Source organism: Leucopleurus acutus (genome assembly GCF_964270905.1).
Source record: "Leucopleurus acutus genome assembly, chromosome: 7".
Lineage (NCBI taxonomy): Eukaryota > Metazoa > Chordata > Mammalia > Artiodactyla > Delphinidae > Leucopleurus > Leucopleurus acutus.
The window spans coordinates 8,461,819-8,483,819 of record NC_139150.1 but is presented as its reverse complement, the minus strand read 5'-3'; the positions used below and the strand labels follow the sequence as shown (position 1 = coordinate 8,483,819).

The 22,001-nt window shown below is 47.4% G+C and overlaps 2 protein-coding genes across 4 annotated transcripts in view; both read left to right on the top strand.

The window, feature by feature from the left end:
- RALGPS1 (Ral GEF with PH domain and SH3 binding motif 1) overlaps nt 1-3,849 on the top strand; it is a gene marked incomplete at its 3' end in the record, with an annotated part of 264,029 nt that extends 260,180 nt beyond the window's left edge. The window contains exons 20-21 of the mRNA XM_082842036.1: nt 526-558; nt 3,820-3,849. Of these exons, the coding sequence (XP_082698162.1) occupies nt 526-558; nt 3,820-3,849 (63 nt within the window). The remainder of the gene's footprint in view (nt 1-525; nt 559-3,819) is intronic.
- A 6,555-nt stretch (nt 3,850-10,404) lies between these two features.
- GARNL3 (GTPase activating Rap/RanGAP domain like 3) overlaps nt 10,405-22,001 on the top strand; it is a gene marked incomplete at both ends in the record, with an annotated part of 153,893 nt that continues 142,296 nt past the window's right edge. For 2 of the 3 annotated variants that reach the window (XM_082843293.1, XM_082843294.1), the window contains one exon: nt 10,429-10,520. In XM_082843293.1, coding sequence (XP_082699419.1) covers nt 10,429-10,520 — 92 coding nt within the window. Of the gene's footprint in view, nt 10,521-22,001 lie in introns of all 3 variants that reach the window. The other variant, XM_082843295.1, reaches the window with a different exon arrangement.

The window sequence follows — 22,001 nt, the reverse complement described above, 5'->3', positions numbered from 1 at the left end:
GGACTAAGGGTCCCTAGAAAACACACCTCCCTCCTTCCCCCAGAGCCTATCAGCTAAGCTCCCAGACGCCCTCTTTTGATCAGCCTTTTCCCATGAGACAGGGCACCCCCTGCCCCTCTTGGAACTAAGCCCAGCTTCAGACTAGAACTTTGAATCTGGCCCCTGTGTCTTTCCTACTAAAGGAAACGCCACAGAAACATCCATCAGAGATAGGTTGCAGGTGGGATATGCCCCAAGGGTCAGGCCACAGCATCTACTGAGGTCACCCCCCGAAAGTTGATTCATGGGCAAACTCCAGCCTGACAAAAGGGCCTCCCTGCCCCCGACAACCCTTAGGAATAACGATAATAATAGCTCATTTGTTGAGAAGCAACCATGGTGCTGCTGGTGAGTGGGGCTGTATGGCCTTTGGCATGCTTGAACCAATAGGACCTCTGGTCCGCCATGCCTACCTGAGGCTCTGCTCCCGCCCCCCACTGCTGCCCCTCCCAGGACCAGGCTTCAGGAGAAATGCTTTACGTGCAGGAATTGGCCGAATCCTCCCAACATCCCTGTGAGGTAGGTTCCCATACTGTCTCCGTTTTATGCTGAGGACACTGAGGCTCAGAAAGTGGCAGACACTTGTTTAAGGCCCCACGGTGAGTAAGATCTAACCCCGGTCTGCCTGACACCAGAGTCTGTACTTGCCGGCCCGGAGATCTCCCACCGCATGCTTCCTGGGGGGGAGGCGGGGGGCGGGGACCTGGCTTGCTCAGCCTCCTGCCATCGAGCCAGAGGCCTGGAAGCACAGCCTCTGCTGTCCAGGCTTGCTAGAGGGGGGGCTGCTCAGCCCTCATACCAGCCCGGACAGCAGGTGGGCTGCTGGGGCCAGGAGCACTGAGCTTCCCCGACCTGTTCCCCAGGGATGAGCTGGAGGAGGGGCTGGGGAGCCGGGTCCCTCTCCTCCGTCTGGAGAGAGAGCACCATGGCTGGAATAGACGGTGGCAGCTTCGAGGAGGAGGAAGGTAGTGCCGAGTTCACAGCAGGCGTGTGAGGCCGGGAGGGCAGGGGCTGCAGTGGTGCTGGTCACAGCACAGTCACAGACTTCCTGGCCCCTCAAAGCGGCTCTCATAAGGCAGAGGGAGGTCTCTAGTGGTGTGTCCCATGATTCTGTGCTCGGTTTGGGCCTATTCAGGATTTTCATCTGTAACATCGATGAGGACACATGTAACAAGCTTATCAAATTCTACACGATAAGAAGCTAGACGGCGAAATTAGCAGAAAGTCCTGGACAAACTAAAACAGTAGGACAAGACTGATAAAGGGATAAACTTGAGGCACCACAGGGAAACTGAAAATAAATTGCATTCGAGTCCCTCAACTCACTTGCTAGAAATTTGTCTGGGGCGTATGCGCACACATGCACACACAGGTGTATGGGTGAGAATGTCCACTGCAGCATTGTCCTTAATAGAAAGAGAAAAAAAAGCACCTGGAAACTCGGCGACCCTCAGTAAACCCCTACTGTGTACCCGCTGATCTGTGTGTGATCACCTGAAAGGGGCTCCAAGACATAAGTGAAAAAGTAAAGTGTAAAAACACGCGTAAGGGCAATCTCATTTGTATTAAAATACACGTGCATATTTATTATATGCGTGTCGGTGCCCATAAAATGTCTAAAATGACGTACAAGGAAACTACAGCTCTGCGGTCTCTAGACTGTATTTTGTGCTTGAGCAAATGTAACTGCCCATCTCCACGATGGGGAGACCAGGGTCTTTGGTTGAAGGTTACCTCAAGGCGATGAACAAGGTGCTGCCTCAGGTCACGTTAAGAGAGGAGAGCGTCCTGACCTCCTGCCCTGGTCACTCCGTGCATGCCTGGGGTCCCTCCTTAGCTCTGAGGGCCACTCTGAGAGCACATTGCACTGGAGCTCACCTGCCACACACAGGTGACCTGGAGGAGTGACAAGGACTGAGGTGGGCCACACAGATGGTGGGGGCAGAGAGAGGCAGGGCCTTGGTGTCTGCTCCACGGTGACAGTCGTGGCCCTGGTGGGGGGGCAGCCGGGAGCAGGGACGGTTGCTCTGAGCAAGTGTCCTCTGGCTCTCTGGGGGTGGAGGCAGCCTGAGGGTAGCAGCAGCTGCGCAGCAGGTAGCAGGGAACTGGGTCAAACCCACTTGGTAGAGGAGGTGTTTGGTCAGAAAGACAAATGGACTGAATTTCACGTCTGGCAAACATGGTATACCATGACAAGCTTTGGCAACGTTTAAGTATTTTTGTCCAGGTTTTAGACCTAAGGGAGACGGTCTTCTATATTTTCTACTTTTTTCCCTTTTTATTTCTAATTTACTTTCAAACAAATGTTCCCACCCTCTGCTTTATGTAATAAGAAAAAATTGGCAAAACTAAATATTCCACAGCAGAGGATTATTGAAATAAGCCACACTGCCTGCATGTGATGGCATGGGGCTCCGATGAGGGCATTACAGAAATGCATCTACTCCTGTAGAAAATCTCAGTGACTAAGGTGACTTTTCTTTTTTGTGGAACTGCATTTCTTAAAATTGTGTGTGCTAGCACTCAATACACTTCAACTTTATCGATAGCATATGTGTAAGGTGTAAACCACAGCAATAAAGCAAACACTCGTGTACCCACCACCCAGTCTAAAGGCAGGACCTCCCCAGTCCTCGGAACACCTCCCTCCCAAGGGCTCCTTCCTAATTCTGTCTCCCTCCCGCTCACCTGTGCCCCATGACCACTCTCCTGATTTGTTTGTTTCCATTCCCTTAAAATGTGAACACATGTATTTGGTTCCTTAATGTATTGTCTGGGGTACATTTTTTAAAACTTTTTTTTGAAGAATAGAACCATAACTGTCTAGTTTCTTCTGTGACTTGCTTTTCTCCTACAGTATGTTCCTAAGATTCCTCTATGTCAGTGTGCATAGCTGTCATTCATTTACTTGTAATTTTTTTTATCAGTTCTTCTGTCCGTGATCCCAAGAATGATTTCCTGCTTTTGGCTATTCTGAACAGTGCTGCTGTGACCGTTCTTATAACTGTCTCCCAGTGCAAGGAGATGCATTGTTTCCAATTCATCATTTTGACCAAATTACCACCAAGATGGATTTGTTTTTGATGCAATTGCTTCTCATCAAATTTCCTGGAACCCCATGACAGTGCTGGGGGAGGAGGCCTGGGGCTGGGGGCGTGTCCGCAGCTTTGAGGGGAAGGAGAAACACCCTGACCTTGGGGCTGGTGGTCCCCCCAGTAAAGGTAGCTGGGATCTGGGCCTGGGGACACAGCATGGGGAGCCTTGGGGTTCCCGATATCCCCAAATTTCCCCCTTCTCCTTGTGCTTCCACTTGCCAACTCCTGCCACCCGCTAACCACCCCCTCGCCTCTCCAGAGGCATGTGCTTATCCTGCAGGATTGGTCAGCTCTCCTCTCCAAAATCACTTGTGCTTTAACCCAAGGATAGAGGTTGAGAGCGTGGGCGCTGGTGTCTTAGCCCTGTCACTCACCCGCTGTGTACTTCACCTCTCTAAGCCTCAGTTTCCTCATCTTTTTAATGGGGATAATTCCAGTACCTGCCTCCTGGGGTTGTTGTGAGGACTCAGGACACAATACAGATGCGGTACTCAGAGCCTTGCCTGGCATACAGCAGCCCCGTAACACGTGGTGGCTGGTACCACTGCTGTGCCCTCTCCCCTTCCCCCACCACCCACTCATTCACAGACTGACTGGGAGAGGCCTGAACCCTTCCCTTAGGGACCACCCCCGTCCCCTCCTGAAAGGTCAGAACTTTGACAAGAGGCTGAGCTTTCTCTTCTAGGTACCTGCAAACCTTATGTCATTTGAATAAGTCTCTGCAGGACTTAGCGTGACTTCAGAGGCCTCTGGGAGCCGGCCTGGGACTGGTGGCGAAGCGCGTGTCCGGGGCACAGGCCTTTGGTGGGGTGCTGGGAGACTCAGAGCTGGACTCAAGGGGACACGGCCGAGGCCTCACAGTCCAGAGGGCTCCACCGGTGCGGGGGTCCGCCTGCCGATGCCCAGCCACCCCCATGACCCCCATTCTGCAGCACCGCCTCACGGGGCCGCGATGGGTCCCCAGACTGTACAACCCGTCCTCCCTCCCTGGGCCCTCATCCGTCCACCAGCTGCTGCTGCGACCAGAGAGCATCCACCCACGTTGGGTCCCCAGTGCTTTCTCCTGCACAAAAGAGTGGACAGCGTCCCCCCGCGTGAGGGCTGGAGGGAAGGGACAGGCGGGGACTGGCTCCAGTGTGCCGGGTCGCTCGCCCACAGGGCTGCCTCAGATTTTGTACAACCCCGAAGCGTCCTCTGCGTGTGCGTGCCGTGTCTGTGTGCGTGCAAGCGAGCGAGCGTGGACTCTCCGAGAAACATGCATTTTGGCACAAGACTCGTGACATCACACACTTCATTCTCTTTGAGGCCCTGCTTTAACCTTAAGCGATAGGCTGGTCCACCGAGGAAGGTCAGAGTGAGAGCCCGGATTCCTTCTGTGTTAAGGGTCCCTCGCATTCTTTTACTGTAAACAAACAATGCCTTAAATCGTGTCTTGTTTTCTGTTCCTATGGGTGCTATTCATCCGGAAGGCCTGCTCCCTGGGCCCCTGGGGCCCTCCCAGGCCTTGTTGCCGTCAGCTCTTCTGAGGCAAGACCCAGCTTCGGGACCGTGGACTGGGCCGGCGCTGGCCTGCTTGCTTCCTCCCAGCCCCACTCCCGCAGGGTCTGAAGGCCCCGCTCTTCTCACCCCTCCCCCCGCCCCCGGGTCAGCATGGGAAGTCGTGACGCTTTCTGCCAGCTTCTCGAGGCCTCCTGCGCGCACGGTGACCTGACCGGCTGCTCAGAAGCTACTTTGCACCGACCTCTCCCCGAGCAAGGCTTTTGCTCCCATCCTCTCACCCCTTTGCCTCCACTGCCAGGGCAGGGCCACTGGGATTCTTGATTACACTGGGGAGCTGAGTGACACTGAGGCCTTAAGCTCCCCCATTCTTGCCCCCAAACACAGTCACCAGCAAGTTCTCCATCATCCAAGTCCAAGGGCACAATTGTTGACGACCATGGTGACGAGAGCAAAGCCCTGGGGAGGGGACGGTCCGAGCTCTGCTTTCGGCTGAGAGCTCTTCAGGTGAACAATGTCCTTCGTCTGTCACTCCTTGTCATACTTTTAAGTGACTTTTATTTTGCACAAATACATTTTTATTTAAAGTAATGAATAAAAATTAGCTTTATTTATGGTAGCTTTTATCACCATAGCTTCTCCCTTCAGCCCTTCCCCACCCTCTCTCCTTCCCTCTCCCTCCCTCTCTTTCCCCCTCTCTCTTTTTTTTTAATCTGGGTGTCCTAATTCTGAGAAGGAAACTCTTAATGATTTTCTGAAAGAGACTGAATTTCTGGGTCCTTGTTGCTATTGTGGTTTCAGAGCTCACACTGATCAGACACCAAACGACTCTTAAGAGTTTCTGGGCAAGATGCTTCAAAACAACATCTTAACCGATAAACTGTAATAATAGGTCGACTTAAGAACCACCAAAGGACCCACCACTGTATTTTGATCAAACGGTGACCACTTTTCTGAAAATTCAGATGAATTGGTGAGGAAAGTAATTGTCATCAGGTCTTATTTTGTGGTTGAGTCTTACTATGCTCCGTAACTAACCCTCCTTCAGAGCAAAATCTAGAATACTTTCGTGCCAGGAGAAACTCCAGATGGTGAAATTGAGACCAGCAAACCTTGGTCATCGGTGCATTGCACACCCTCACGCAGCTGGGGTCGAATGCATGCACCTAATTCATACCAACAACTGCTCAAATTAGCATCTGGAGGCTGAATGAATACAGCAGACACTCCAAACATCTCTCACCAGAACCATGCAGTGTTAACGCTTTAACTTACATTGAATCTGATTCTACCTGTTAATTTTTTTTTAAGTCTTAAGTTTGAATGAAATTGCCAGACTACTTTCCTTGAATTTCTCTACTCTTCAAACTCTCCTGGTTTTTCTGACATGAAATTATAGAAGCCAATCCAAAAACCTCAAAATTTCAGACTCACACTAAATCAGGCACTTTCCTCCCCTTTACAGATTTTCCTTGTCTTTACAAATGTTCTCCTCTGAGCCTAATTTTGAAATAGCACAATTGCAATTCTTTTCAAAGTGTCTAGTCTTCTCACTAAAATTGAGATTGACCCCATGTCCCCTCCCGGAAACATTCCTAGCTTGGATTCTCATAGAACTGGTAAGAACCTTGAACTTACCAGAAGAGTCCTGCACATGAGGCTGTAAGGCACTTGGCTCTCTCCCAGCAGGGGCTCTGGGCCAAGCATGTGAGTTAAGTGCTGATCGTCTTTCCAGTGTTGGTTTGTCCCTCAAGCTGCAGGTGAGGAGGCCTGCAAGCCAGGGACAGAGGGGGACAGGCACAAATCCCCAAAGGGGAAAGTCCCCGGGTAGATTCTGGCCCTGGAAGGTAGCATTTCTGGGTCTTGCTCTTTGACTAGCCATGGTGCACAAATGTCTGTGAAAACATTGAAGGTGACGTGTCTTGCATGCATATGTTGTATCATTTTTTGTTAAGCAGAGAGATCATGGCAGCCCAGGATGAAAGTTTTAGAATGCTATCTACAAACTGTGGAGTAGGTAGCAGGTATCCTCAGGATGCCGCCCACACAGCTCACTCCCCTCTCCCCGGGAGTAATTCTCACCCCTCTCAGTCCAACACATTTTGTAACTCAAGGTCAGCTAAGTGCATTCTGACAACTGAAACTTTGTGGAGGATAGATTTGGTGGAAAGCAGTAGAAATATTGTTCTGAGCGTGCCCAGTGGGACAGTGTGGCCTCCCTTCCCTCCCTGAAGAAGCCTGCCCGTTCATCACCCTGTCCCCTGTGGACCCTAAAGAGAAGACACTTGAAGGGGTTCTGCTTATGAAAGAACCCGCTCTCTCTTGCCAACTGAGTTTATAAAGTGTTTTTTCTTACCAATATGGCCAGTATTTCTTTCATCGTCTTCCTCCCACCTCCCAAGCCCAAGAAGTGTATCTTTTAGGATGCCACTGTACAGGTGGAAAAATGGTCCATGGAAACAGGAAGTCATTCGCAAGCAGGGTCTGCTTCCATTCCACAGGCGGAGTCTAGAGCTCTGGATCCACGTTACTGTTGCTTAGAACCAGGTGAACATTGCTAAAAACACAACCTAACTTATTTTTTGTGACTTTCATGAAGCACTTTAATCAGCCCCACATTATTCTGCATGTTGGGGGACTTCATGTTTTAAAAAGAAAAAAAAAAAAAACTACAAGAGTCCCTCTGAAATAACAGATCCTCTGTGTGAAGCCACCCATTCATCCATTGATTCTCATCTCTTGTGAGTGCTTCCTGTGTGCCAGGCTCCACCCAGGATAGAAATGTCTGAGAACAAGACAAACCCAAGCCCTGCCCTCATGGAGCTGACCCCTCAACGAACAAATAATCTTCACCATGCCATTTCCTCTCTCCCAGCAAGACCTTGCCTCCCTCCTAGCACAGGGTAGAAACCAGGTGCAGATTCCTCCAGAAAAGCTTCAAAGAGCTCAACAGACTGAATAGTCCAGTTGCTGTCCTAGCGACTGGTTGGCACAGAACAGCCAGGCACAGAGCTACGGCTGAACACAGTGAGGACTCCGAGGTGGAGCCGGAGGGTAGGGTCAGAATGCTCACAGCATTTACTTCAGAGGTTTTTTGGTTTTAATTTCAATGTTAAAGACAAGTACAGCATGAGTGAGAGCTGCATCTCCTTGGGTGTCGAGAACTCGTCCCATGGACCACCTCGCCGCTGGTGTGGCACAAGTGTGTGTGCGCCACGGGCAGCCCCGAAACCCCTGCTCGCAGCAGCAGCGATGGATCATCTGTCGGTTCTATAACCACTCATCTCTTTCTCCATTTCTGAATGACTGTGACCATTCAATAATGAAACAATAGTGGTTAATTTATTAGTATGGTATAATCTTCAATAAATTCTGTGCCAAAATGCATGGTTTTCCACTTAGCATTCAAAATGTTGCATAGAGAGTAGTTTTCAATTTCTTATGTATTATTCAAAGTAAGTTGAAAATCAGTTTTTACATTTTAATTTGTCTCCTGTTCAATCTGTTGCACTCTCCTGGGCTGTCTTTTTTCCCGGCAGACCCCCTGCATGCAGTTGTGTAAGGACTTTCCCTAATTCTTGTGAATTGTCTCATCCACAGTAACCACTGAACATCAGCCCTCTGTGGGATTCTTTAGATTTTTGGTGAAGTATTTTGTTACCTCAGTCTTGTATCAAGTTGCTGTATTTTTCAGCTTGTTACACTGATAATTGTTTCACTAATTAAATAGTTTAGTGTAAACATTTTGTTTACTTTGAAATTAAATGTGTTTTCCAGTGAATATTGCTCAATTTATTAAAGTCACGTGCGTTTATTTAGCCAACAGTTGCTGTGCCAGACACAGACGCGAAGGAGGTGTGGGCGCTCAGCTAAGAGGTTACTAGAGCATAAATGACATACAGGAGCAGTGCCCTCGGGGAGGGACAGAGTCAGTGCTGTGGGCACTCCGGGGAGGCACCTGGGGGATTGGGGGAAGGTTTAGAGGGCAGAGGCGTTTGGAGAGTCATTGCAGAGATCGCTGAACCCATGGTGGGTGGGAGAGGCAGGAAGACAGAAGAGAAGGAGCAGGATAATTTGGGGAGACAAGCAACCCAGTCTCACTGAGTAAAGGATTTGGGGGAGCAATGGGGTTCCAGTCTGAAAAGATGCGTTGAGGGGAGTTCATGATGCTAAGCAAAACCCGGAAACCCACTCTGGCTTGCTTAAGAGAAGAGGCACCGTCTTACAAGGATTGTCCCATGGAAACCCGAGGGGAGGACGGAAGTGAAGTCTCAAGGGGCAGGAAGGAGAAATGGGAAGAAGCCCCCTCCATCTTTTCTCTCCCCTACATTCTCTCTCCAGACTGGCTTCTCTGCTGGAATGTCCGGCAGTGAAGGAGTCCAGGCCTTCTGGGAAAGCACCTTGAAGTTATTGAGGGAGTGTGCACCAGGGGGTGACATGATCCAAGATGACCATGGGGACCCCTGGTCCCGCCTGCCTCAGCTTCCCAGCTAGTGCCTTCCAAAGCTGCAGTGGCCGACTCTCCAAGCTCAGGCTCCTGCACACACACTCCGCAGCCTCTGCTCCACCACCCCGGTTCCGGGCCAGTATAGCCACACCTCCCTAGCTATGACAAGCCCCGCTGGCTGAGGGCTCACCTGCTCCTCACGTCTTAGACGGTACAGTGACCCACAGCTTCACCCGGATGGGGTCGCTGCCCTCAGCCCCAGGGCAGTGTTCGAGGGCTGTGAGATGGATGCATCTGACGGTGCAGGAAAGTGATGAAGTCAAGACTACAGCTCAAGCCTGCAAAGCTGCAGCCCCTCAGCCTCACCGCGATAGGCACCACAAACAGCACTTGGAGAAAGCAGTACCTCCTTTTGATGGATGGAGAGATCGGCGAGCTAACGCAGACTCTACGCTAGAATTCCTATTTAGCCTCGAGGGCCTACATCACACCCGAGAATGTAGCCAGCAGGCCAGGGCCAGGGCACCCGCGGAGGTGAGGTGAGTGGGCGGGGCCACATGCGGAGGCGGTGCTGTGGGCGGGGACTGTCCGGGCTGGGTTGAGCAGGGCTGGGAGCTTGAGCTTGGCCGGCACTGTCGAGGCGGGGAGAGGGGGTGCTTTGGAGAGAAAAAGCAGGGCCTTGTCTATGGTTGGGGCACGGGGAAAGGCGGCCCTAAGAGGGGACGGTGCTACGTTAGAAAGGGCCGAGAGGTACTGAGATGTGGAGGGGCGACTCTCTGAGGAGCCGACCCTTGGGGTGAGGGCGGAAGCCGCGCGCGAGCGCTCAGTAGTGGGAGGGTACGTGGGTAGGGCCTGCGTCGGTGCTGAGGGCCACGGAGCGGGAGGGGAAGGGCCGTGGACTGTCCGGAGCTGAGGACGGGGTGGCATTTTAGGCTTGTGGGCCCAGCAGAGGTGCTGACAACCCACACAGGGAACCCCGCGAGGTCTGTGCGGGAGGGGCGTGGCTGGAGTGCGGAGCGGAGCTGGGGTGGGGTCTGGACCTGGCTGAGAGGCGCGGAGTGGGCTGGGCCGCAGTTCGGGGCGGGGTTGGGCGGGGTCTGGACCTGGCTGAGGAGCACAGAGTGGGCGGGACTGAGCCTTAGGGCGTGTCCAGGGCGGGGCCTAGATCCCGCCGAGGGGCACGGAGCGGCCGGACCGAAGTTCGGGGCGGAGCCAGGGCGGGGCCTAGGCCGGGCAGAGGCGCGCGGGGCGGGGTGTGGGCTGCGGCGCGCGAGCCGAGCGGCCCGCCGAGCCCCGCCGAGGCCCGAGCCCACCCGAGTGCGCCCGAGCCCGCGGCCCCCGCCCGGGGCGATGGAGCCAGAGCCCGGCGGGGCGGCCGCTGCGCTCCTGCGGCAGAAGAGGGCGGCGCTGCGGCGCAGGGGGTGCAGCTTCGAGAGCCCCAGGTACAGCGGCCCGGGAGGGGTGCGGCCGGGAGGGGCGGAAGTGGGGAGCCGGCCACGTGGGGGGTGGCCGTCTGAGGGGACCGAGGGCCGCGAGGTCGCGGCGGGGGGAGGGGTCTCGGCTGGGGTGGTGGTCTGAAGAGATCTGGCGAGGAGCCTGAGCACAGCGGCCGGGAGTCGAAGGGGGCTGGGCTGTCCGAGCGGCAGGTGCGGGAGGGGGTTGCCCCAGAGAAGCACCTGACGGGAGTCGGGAATCCAGACCCGACTGGACGGGTCCAAAGCGTCGTTGAGACGCCCCCAAAGCGTCGGTCCCTTGTCAGGCCCCGAGCAAAGCCGTGGCTCTAGGCGGATTTCGGGCTGTGGAGAATTTGCCCTGCCCGCCTCTTGTAAATGTTCAAGGACAAGGTCGGGAAATAGCCCCCCTGAAGTCCAAGGGAGGTAGGTCTCCCTCACCGGGGAGTCCCTCTGAGCTGCCCCAGGACCCAGGCCAGCTCCAGCCTTCCTAGCCTGGCTCCCCAGGTAACGCACACCTGCTGCCTCATGGCCCCGCCCATCCTGGCCGGTGGCCCCCGACATGCCCGGCCCCTCCTGCCCCTCTGACCCGCCGATGCCGTTCCTCTGCCAGGGGTGCCCGTGCCCCTCCCGCCCGCTTCCTTGGCTTGGGGAACTCGCCTGATGTGTCCGGGTCCTTCTTCTCCCTGGAACCTTGCCCGGAAGACACGCCCTCCCCCGCCGCGCTCGGTGGCGCTCCCTCTGCTCGGCGAGATTCCTTCCCTCAGAGGGCATTTCCTTAACTTGGAGTGTCTTCTCCCGCTCCAATGCCGCTGAAGTGGGCCCTCCCATTTTTCAGTCCCTGGTCCCTTCTAGAATACTCCAGCAGCCCCCCAACTACACTTCCCATCTTTATTCTTCCACGTCTCAAATCCACATTCTCATTGGCCGCTGGAAGAGTCTTACTGCACTGTCCACTGTGCCCCTCCCATGCCTTACCTCCCCTGCCCCCTCCCAGGAGCTCTCCATCTCCCAGGGCCGCGATGGGGACTGGGGCAGAGGAAGGGGAGAAAGATAGGAAGTGGGACTCTGGCCCTCCCTGTGGCAGAAAAGAGGGTTCAATTGCTAGGATAAAAAACAGGACCCTTACTATGAGATGCCAGGCCCTTGTCACCTCACCTCACCCTTGGTGCTTCGGAAGTACCTGATGAAAGTATAAGCATCCTGAGGACAGGGACCATAGCTGTTCACTGCTCTGTCCTCGGAGGCTGGCTCAGGCCTGGCCCATCACAGGTATTTACTATCTCTTGAATAAATAAATGCCTGACCAGCTGGTAATTATTCCCTTATGCTGTGCTATCTCTCATCTGTGCCTTTACTCATACCATGCTCTTTTCTCTACTTAGAATAGTCTTGTCTTTACTTTTTGGGTAACGGCGACCCCTCCTCTGGGAAGTCTTCCCTGAACCCCGGCCTGAGCTCTGTGCTGTATCAACAATCTACACATTGACTGCTAGTCCACACACCACTGTGTATAATTACCCGGATAACACCTCTTCCCCACTAGACCGGGAGCACCAGGCAAATATGGTCTCCGCCCTTCTGATGCTTACACTCTTGTTGCTGGAGCATGAAGGATGGAAAGTGCACCAAGAGATGAGGCTGAAGAGATGAGTCAAAAGCTGGATCCAGGCCTGAGGTAGAATGTTTAGAGCAGCACTGTCCAATAGAACTTTCTGTGATAACGGAGGCATTCTATAGTCCATCCTGTCTGATACTGTAACCACTATACGCCTGTGGGTATTGAGCTCTTGAAATATGGCTCATGCAACTAAGGAAATGAATTTTAAATTTTATTTAACTTTAAATTTAAATAGCCACATATGACTAATGTTTCCAATATTGTGCAGCACTGGTTTAGAAAATTTCTCTCTTCCTCTGAACTCTCACTTTTTACCACCTCCTCCTTTGTCTTCATGATGTTACACCTGAAAGACTAAATGACTTCTTAGCCTCCAAAGGTGTTTCCCTCTGTTTAACACTCCATGATATTATTATATAAACCATAGAAATAATGATTACCATTTCTGTGATTATAAAAATAATTAGTTTGTTGGAAGACAATGTATTTAACCCATCCTTTATTATTGTACATGCAGTTTATTACCAGTTTCTTACTCGTACTAAAGACACATTGAATCCATGTACATTAGTCCGTGTATGAGTCTGTAAGAGGTAGTCATCTCCTTAAGATAAATTCATAGAAGTGATAGAGATTATTGGATCCCAGAAAGTGAACATTTTAAAGGTTTTTGAAGCGTAAGGCCAAATTGCCCACCAGAAAGTTGTGCCAGTTGATAGTTCTCCCAAGAGCATATAAACGTGCCTGTTTTTTCTCATCCTCACTGCTAGGCATTATCATTTATAAACATTTGCCAAAGTGATACCTTGTTTTAATTTGAATTTCCATGTTTTGTAGTGAGGTGAAACTTTTTTCTCACATTTATTCATAATTTGTATTTCTTCTTCAAATGAATATATGTAATGTACTTTGTCCAGTTTTCCTTTGGAATATTTATCTTTTCCTTATTGAATAGCTCTTTTTATTTATTAAGGAAATTAATTTTTTTGTCAAATATGTAGCAACTTTTTTTTCCAGCTACTTTAATTTGTTTTTAATAGATCTTTATTGGAGTATAATTGCTTCACAATACAGTGTTAGTTTCTATTGCACAACAAAGCGAATCAGCCATATGAATACACATGTCCCCATATCCCCTCCCTCTTGAGCCTCCCTCCCATCCTCCCTATCCCACCCCTCTAGGTCATCGCAAAGCACCCAGCTGATCTCCCTGTGCTATGCTGCTGCTTCCCACCAGCCAACTATTTTACGTTCCGTAGTGTATATATGTCGGTGCTACTCTCACTTCGCCCCAGCTTCGCCCTCCCAACCCATGTCATCAAGTCCATTCTCTATGTCTACCTCTTTATTCCTGCCCTGCAACTAGGTTCTCAGTACCATTTTTATTTTTAATATTTTTAGATTCCATATATATGCATTAGCATACGGTATTTGTTTTTCTCTTTATAACTTACTTCACCGTGTGTGACAGACTCTAGGTCCATCCGCCTTACTACAAATAACTCAATTTCGTTTCTTTTTATGGCTGAGTAATATTCCATTGTATATATGTGCCACATCTTCTTTATCCATTCATCTGTCGATGGACACTTAGGTTGCTTCCATGTCCTGGCTATTGTAAATAGTGCTGCAATGAACATTGTGGTACGTGACTCTTTTTGAATTATGGTTTTCTCAGGGAATATGCCCAATAGTGGAACTGCTGAGTCATATGGTAGTTCTGTTTGTAGTTTTTTAAGGAACCTCCATACTGTTTTCCATAGTGGTTGTATCAATTTACATTCCCACCAACAGTGCAGGAGGGTTCCCTTTTCACCACACCCTTTCCAGCATTTATTGTTTCTAGATTCTTTGATAATAGCCATTCTGACTGGCCTGAGGTGATAGATACCTCACTGTAGTTTTGATTTGCATTTCTCTAATAATTAGTGATGTTGAGCATCTTTTCGTGTGCCTCCTGGCCATCTGTATGTCTTCCTTGGTGAAATGTCTATATAGGTCTTCCACCCATTTTTTTTTTTTCTTCTACCCATTTTTTAACTGGATTGTTTGTTTTTCTGATATTGAGCTCCATGAGCTGTTTGTATATTTGGAGATTAATCCTTTGTCTGTTGTTTCATTGGCAAATATTTTCTCCCATTTTGAGGGTTGTCTTTTTGTCTTGTTTATGGTTTCCTTTGCTGTGCAAAAGCTTTTAAATTTAATTAAGTCCCATTTGTTTATTTTGATTTCCATTACTCTAGGAGGTGGGTCAAAAAAGATCTTGCTGTGGTTTATGTCAAAGAGTGGTTTTCCTATGTTTTCCTCTAAGAGTTTTATAGTGCCTGGTTTATATTTAAGTCTTTAATTCATTTGGAGTTTATTTTTGTGTATGGTGTTAGGGAGTGTTCTAATTTCATTCTTTTACATGTAGCTGTCCAGTTTTCCTGGCACCACCTACTGAAGAGGCTGTCTTTTCTCCATTGTATGTTCTTGCCTCCTTTGTCGTAAATTAGGTACCCATATGTGCGTGGGTTTTTCTCTGGGCATTCTACCTTGTACCATTGATCTATATTTCTGTTTTTGTACCAGTACCATACTGTCTTGATTACTGTAGCTTTGTGGTATAGTTTGAAGTCAGGGAACCTGATTCCTCCAACTCTGTTTTTCTTTTTCAAGATTGCTTTGGCTATTCGGGGTCTTTTGTGTTTCCATATAAATTGTAAAATTTTTTGTTCTACTTCTGTGAAGAATGCCATAGATGGTTTGATAGGGATTGCATTGAATCTGTAGATTGCTTTGGGTAGTATAGTCATTTTCACAGTATTGATTCTTCATTCCAAGAACATGGTATATTTCTCCATCTGTTTATGTCATCTTTGATTTCTTTCATCAGCGTCATATAGTTTTCTGAGTACAAGTCTTTCACCTTCTTAGGTAGGTTTATTCCTAGGTATTTTATTCTTTTTGTTGCAATGGTAAGTAGGAGTGTTTCCTTAGTTTTTCTTTCTGATTTTTTGTTGTTGGTTTATAGGAATGCCAGAGGTTTCTGTGCATTAATTTTTTATCCTCCAACCCTACCAAATTCATTGATTAGTTCTAGTAGTTTTCTGATGGCATCTTTAGGATTTTCTATGTATAGTGTCATATCATCAGTAAACAGTGACAGCTTTACTTCTTCTTTTCCAATTTGTATTCCTTTTATTTCTTTTTCTTCTCTGATTGCTGTGGCTAGGACTTCCAAAACTATGTTGAATAAGAGTGGCAAGAGTGAACATCCTTGTCTTTTTCCTGATCTTAGTGGAAATGCTTTCAGTTTTTCACCATTGAGTATGATGCTTGTTGTGGGTTTGTCATATATGGCGTTTATTATGTTGAGGTAGGGTCCCTCTATGCCCATTTTCTGGAGAGTTTTTATCATAAATGGGTGTTGAATTTTGACAAAAGCTTTTTCTGCATCTATTGAGATGATCATATAGTTTTTATTCCTTAATTTGTTAATGTGGTGTATCACATTGATTGATTTGCATATATTGAAGAATCCTTGCATCCCTGGGATAAATCATGGTGTATGATCCTTTTAATGTGCTGTTGGATTCTGTTTGCTAGTATTTTGTTTAGGATTTTTGCATCTATGTTCATCAGAGATATTGTACTGTAGTTCTCTTTTTCTGTAACACCTTTGTCTGGTTTTGGTATCAGAGTGATGGTGGCCTCGTAGAATGTGTTTGGGAGTGTTCCTCCCTCTGCTGTATTTTGGAAGACTTTGAGAAGGATTGGTGTTAGCTCTTCTCTAAATGTTTGATAGAATTCTCCTGTGAAGCCATCTGGTCCTGGACTTTTGTTTGCTGGAAGATTTTTAATTACAGTTTCAATTTCATTACTTGTGATAGGTCTGTTTATATTTTCTAATTCTTGGTGTTTCAGTCTTAGAAAATTGTACCTTTCCAAGAATTTGTCCATTTCTTCCTGGTTGTCCATTTTACTGGCATATAGTTGTTTGTAGTAGTCTCTTAAAATCCTTTGTATTTCTTCAGTGTCAGTTGTGACTTCTCCTTTGTCATTTCTATTTTTATTGATTTGTGTCCTCTCCCTTTTTTTCTTGATGAGTCTGGCTAAGGGTTTATCAATTTTGTTTATCTTCTCAAAGAACCAGCTTTTAGTTTTATTGATCTTTGCTACTGTTTTCTTCATTTCTATTTCCTTTATTTAGCTCTGATCTTTATGATTTCTTTCCTTCTACTGACTTTGGGTTTTCTTTGTTGTTCTTTTCTAGTTGTTTTATGTGTAGGTTTAGTTTGTTTATTTGAGATTTTTCTTGTTTCTTGAGGTGAGATTGTATTGCTACAAACTACCCTCTTAGAACTGCTTTTGCTGCATCCCATAGGTTTTGGGTCATTGTGTTTTCATTGTCATTTGTTTCTATGTATTTTTTAATTTCTTCTTTGATTTCTTCAGTGATCTCTTGGTTATTTAGTAGTGCACTGTTTAGCCTCCATGTGTTTGTGGTTTTTACAGTTTTTTTTTCCTGTAACTGATTTCCAATCTCATAGCATTGTGGTCAGAAAAGATGCTTGATACGACTTCAACTTTCTTAAATTTTCCAAGGCTTGATTTGTGACCCAAGATGTGATCTATCCTGGAGAATGTTCCATGCGCACTTGAGAAGAAAATGTATTCTGCCACTTTCGGGTGGAATGTTCTATTAATATCAATTAGATCTATCTGGTCTATTGTGTCATTTATAGCTTGTGTTTCCTTATTTATTTTCTGTTCGGATGATCTGTCCATTGGTGTAAGTGGGGTGTTAAAGTCCCCTACTATTATTGTGTTACTGTCGATTTCTCCTTTCATGGTTATTAGCATTTGCCTTATGTATTGAGGTACTTCTATGTTGGGTGCATAAGCATTTAATTGTTATTTCTTCTTCTTGGATGAATCCCTTGATCATTATGTAGTGTTCCTCCTTATCTCTTGTAACAGTCTTTATTTTAAGTCTATTTATCTGATACAAGTATTGCTACTCTGGCTTTCTTTCGATTTCCATTTGCATGGAATATCTTTTTCCATCCCTTCACTTTCAGTCTGTATGTGTCCCTAGGTCTGAAGTGGGTCTCTTGTAGATAGCATATATATGGGTCTCGTTTTTGTATCCATTCAGCCAGTCTGTGTCTTTTGGTTGGGGCATTTAACCCATTTACAAGGTTATTATCGATATGTATGTTCCTATTACCATTTTCTTAATTGTTTTGGGTTTGCTTTTGTGGGTCTTTTCCTTCTCTTGTGTTTCCCGTATAGAGAAGTTCCTTTAGCATTTGTTGTAAAGCTGGTTTTGTGGTGCTGAATTCTCTTAGCTTTTGCTTGTCTGAAGAGCTTTTGACTTCTCCATTGAATCTGAATGAGATCCTTGCTGGGTAGAGTAATCTTGGTTGTAGTTTCTTCTCTTTCATCACTTAAAGTATATCCTGCCACTCCCTTCTGGCCTGCAGAGTTTCTGCTGAAAAATCAGCTGATAACCTTATGGGTATTCCTTTGTATGTTATTTTTTGTTTTTCCCTTGCTCCTTTTAATATGTTTTCTTTGAATTTAATTTTTGTTAGTTTGATTAATATGTGTCTTGGTGTGTTTTTCCTAGGGTTTACCCTGTATGGGACTCTCTGTGCTTCCTGGACTTGGGTGACTATTTTCTTTCCCATGTTAGGGAAGTTTTCGACTATAATCTCTTCAAATATTTTCTCAGTCCCTTCCTTTTTCTCTTCTTCTTCTGGGACCCCTATAATTCGAATGTTGGTGCATTTAGTGTTGTCCCAGTGGTCTCTGAGATTGTCTTCAATCCTTTTCATTCTTTTTTCTTTATTCTGTTCCTCGGCAGTTATTCCCACCATTTTGTCTTCCAGCTCACTTATTCGTTCTTCTGCCTCAGTTATTCTGTTATTGATTCCTTCTAGTGTATTTTTCATTTCAGTTATTGTGTTGTTCATCTCTGTTTGTTTGTTCTTTAGTTCTTCTCGATCTCTGTTAAACATATCTTGTATTTTCTCAATCTGTGCCTCCATTCTATTTCCGAGATTCTGGATCATCTTTACTATCATTACTCTGAATTCTTTTTCAGGTAGACTGCCTATTTCCTCTTTATCTATTTAGTTTGTAGGTTTTTACCTTGCTCCTTCATGTGTGACATATTTTTTTGCAAGGTTTGGGTGGTGGGCAGGGCCTATGCTTAGGACCCACGGGGCTGGAAAAGGCCCTGGGGACTGTGGGGGGTGGGTCTTAGGGTCAAGGAACAGAAGGGGCCCAGTCGTGCCCCCCACCCCTGGTCTCAGAGGGCAGGGGACCTCACCAGGCAGCCCGGCAGGCTCCTTGGGCTCAAGTGGGCGGGGCAGATGCACTCTTCTCCTCTCCTGCTCCTCCGGCCTGGGAGGGCCTCTCACACCTGCCTCTCCTGATCTCCCCAGCCTCAGGGGTGCAGATCCTGTCTGGCCTCCACTTCTCCTCCCCCCTCAGTCCCTCTGTGTCCTACCAGTTCACTTTGGGGTTCTTCCCATCTCCTTGGATGTCATAGTTTCCCACCAGCGGCCGGCAGGCGCCCTAGTTGTGGGGAGACACTAACTCCATGTCTTCCCACACTGCCATCTTGACTCCACCTTCTGTAGCAAATATTTTTTGCACTTCATTATTTGCCTTTTAACTTTCTTTATGGTGTTTTTTTGATAGACTTTATTATCATTTTTTTAAGTTTAGTCAAATCTACTAATTTATTCCTCCTGTTTATGCTTAGTTAGAAAAGGCCTCCCTGACTTAAAAAGATAAATGTTCATCTACAGTTTCTCCTAATGTTTCTGTTGCTTTAAAAAAAATTACCTCTTTAATCCATTAATCCAAATCATCTCACTTTTAAGTGAGAAATATTAAGAGCTGTCTTGTTTTGGGCTGACATCGTGGACTTTTATGGCCAACGAAGAACAGTCACCTGTGAAACATCTTAACCATAGAAGTGTGTGGGTCCCTCCTCCAGGCCTATTGTTCCAGGAAGTCCAGGGTGGTAATGGGGTGTGGGATGCAGGTGATTGTGATGGACAGCCAGGGGAGAGAGCCTTGGCCTAATTTGTGGGTGTGATGCCAGATTAGCCTCCCTTACTCCAAAAGTCCCCCACTACTTCTCATTTCCTATTGTGTCAAGTTTAAATGCCACTGCCTTGTGTTTAGGGCCTTTCAGAATCTGGTTTAACCATATTTACTCAATCATCTTGGTGACATCAAGGCAAAAAAGGCATTGTTTCAGGATGGCAACTGTCTTTGCTGACTATCCTGTATCACAGTGGTCCCCAACCTTTTTGGCACCAGGACCAGCTTCGTGGAAGACAATTTTTCCACGGACTAGGGTTGGGGCGGATAGTTCAGGTGGTAACACAAGTGACAGGGAGCAGCAGATGAAGCCTTGCTCACTCGCCTGCCGCTCGCCTCCCGCTGTGTGGCCTGCTTCCTTACAGGCCAAGGATCAAAACCGGTCTGCGGCCTGGGACTTGGGAACCAGTGCTGTATCAGCTGACAACTGGCAGGCAGACACAACACATAATGAACACAAAGGAGCAAGGAGGGGCCCAGGCAAGAGGCCTCCAAGCAGGTGGCAGTGAGGAGGACTAGCTGGGAAACCTGGAGGCGGAAGGGCCAGACGCTGATGCTGTGAAGCCGCTTGACCTAGATGTGTTTGTCCTCATTTTGTAGGAAGGCATATCAGGCTGTGTTCGAGAACAAGGGCTTTGGAGCGACACAGACCTGGGCTCAGGTTTCTGACTTTTCTCTTGCTGTGTGTGTGGCCTTGGACAAGTTGATTAACCCCTCTGAGCCTTGGTTAACTCATTTGTAAAATGACAGTAACACCGCGCTCACAATATTGATGTGAGCTTTAAGTGAACTGATTTGTGCAAAGTGCTAAAAACAGTGTCTGGCACAAAGCATTACTAAATCATAACTGTTATGGACAAAAATGATTAATGTTTATGTGAAGGTTCTCAACTTTTCCCTTCCCATGCCTCATTAAAATTCTAGCTTTGCCCATTCAGTTTTTCCTCCTCCCCTGTCCTCAGAGCAAGGTCCTGCCTTGCTTTCTTGTAGTTTTTTGAGCTGTAGGTTTAGGAAAAGAGGGATTGAGGCAAAGGACAATAGGTCCATAGGGCACTGGTTAGGACTGCCTGAATAAAAACCTGTAGGGGGTGCAGAAACACCTACTTTGTCTGAGTGTGGCTAATAGGTTTCCCTATTGTTTTTGTTGCTCTAAGATATATTTTAAGAAATATATCTGTTATCTTTTGTGACTTTGTGATGAACCTGAGTTATTTTAAAGTACTCCTCTCTTGCTGAGCGGTGTCATTTTGACTGCAACACTTCGTGGAGCCAGACCACATGTGAATCAAAGCATTAACAGGGTTACGTAGTAGGACTGGATTTGCAGCGTAAATCCTCAATATCAAAGAATCTCAACATTGAATGGAACTTTAGACATCTCTTAGGTCAACCTCTCAGACAGTGGTACTTAAAGTGTGGTCCCCAGATCAGCAGTGTCAGCATTACCTGGGAACTTGTTAGAAATGCAAATTTTCAAGCCCAACCCTAAATTTACTCAATCAGAATCTCTGGGGCTGGGGGTTAGGAAACTGTGTTTGAGAACCAGTGCTCTCAAGTCTAATGTAGTGGTTCTCAAACCTGACATATATGAGAATCACCAGGAGGGCTTCTTAAGACTGTTTTCTGCCCCTCCCCCCCCATTCTGATTTCCTAGGTCAGGGTGGGTCTATGAATTGTATTTCTAACAAGCTCACAAGTAATGCCAGTACTGCTGGCTCAGGGACATATTTTGAAAACCACTCCTCTAGGATAATACAGGAATCTTTTCTACAACACCACTTGCAGCTGGTCATCCAACTTCTGCTTATTACATCTAAGGTCAGGGAACCCACTACTGCAAGCCTTTTTGTTATTGGGCAACTCTATTATCTTTCCCTAATAGTGAAGTCAAATCTTGCCTCATTATACTTACCAGCCATCATTCATAATTCTGCTTTCTTAGCCACTTGCTGTAGGCAATGCCTGTGGCTCTGATACCAGGTGAAAAGTGGTGGCTTGGATTGTGGTCAAGTGATTCCTACTCCTGGCTACTCAGTTGTAATCACCATTGAACAGTTCTCCTTCAGCTACAAGCAGGACGAGTAACACATTGCACCTTTTCTGATTAGTGCCTTACCAGTTGTTAAAATTTTTTTAAAGATTATCAAAGGCTATGAATGGCAAGCAGAGGAGAATCATCAGTTCATGCAACTGCAGAATGCTGGGGGAGACCAAGCTTTAGGAGAGGTTAGATCCAGGTGCTCAAATAATGTCATCAGTAATCTTTCTTCATTTTCTGGGTTGACCTTGTCCTCAAGGTCTTTCCTCTTGGAGGCAAAGAAAATGAATGAGTCCATGATTACTTTCTATCAATGGATAATCCCAGCAGAAAGATATTACCTCTTTCTCAAAGGTTCTAGAGCACGTCCCAGGCTTGACATTCGTTGGATCTCTTGGGTTCTCTGCTCATCTGTGAACCAGTCATTTTGGCCAGAAGGGGGTAAAACATGCGAATTGGCTGGGCCTGGGTCATGTGCCCAACCCAGAACTGAGGGGTTAGATCACTTCATAGAGACCACAAGGAAGGGATTCCCCAAAGGAAAAATCATATTACTATTACCAGGAGAAGGGGAATGGATACTGGATTGCCCCCCTGCCCGAAAACAGTGCCATTAAATTTGGGAAGCTTTCCAAATTATAGATACCCAGGTGTCACCCTAGAATCACAGAATGGGATTTCTGCATTTTTTAGTACTCATTGTAAAAGA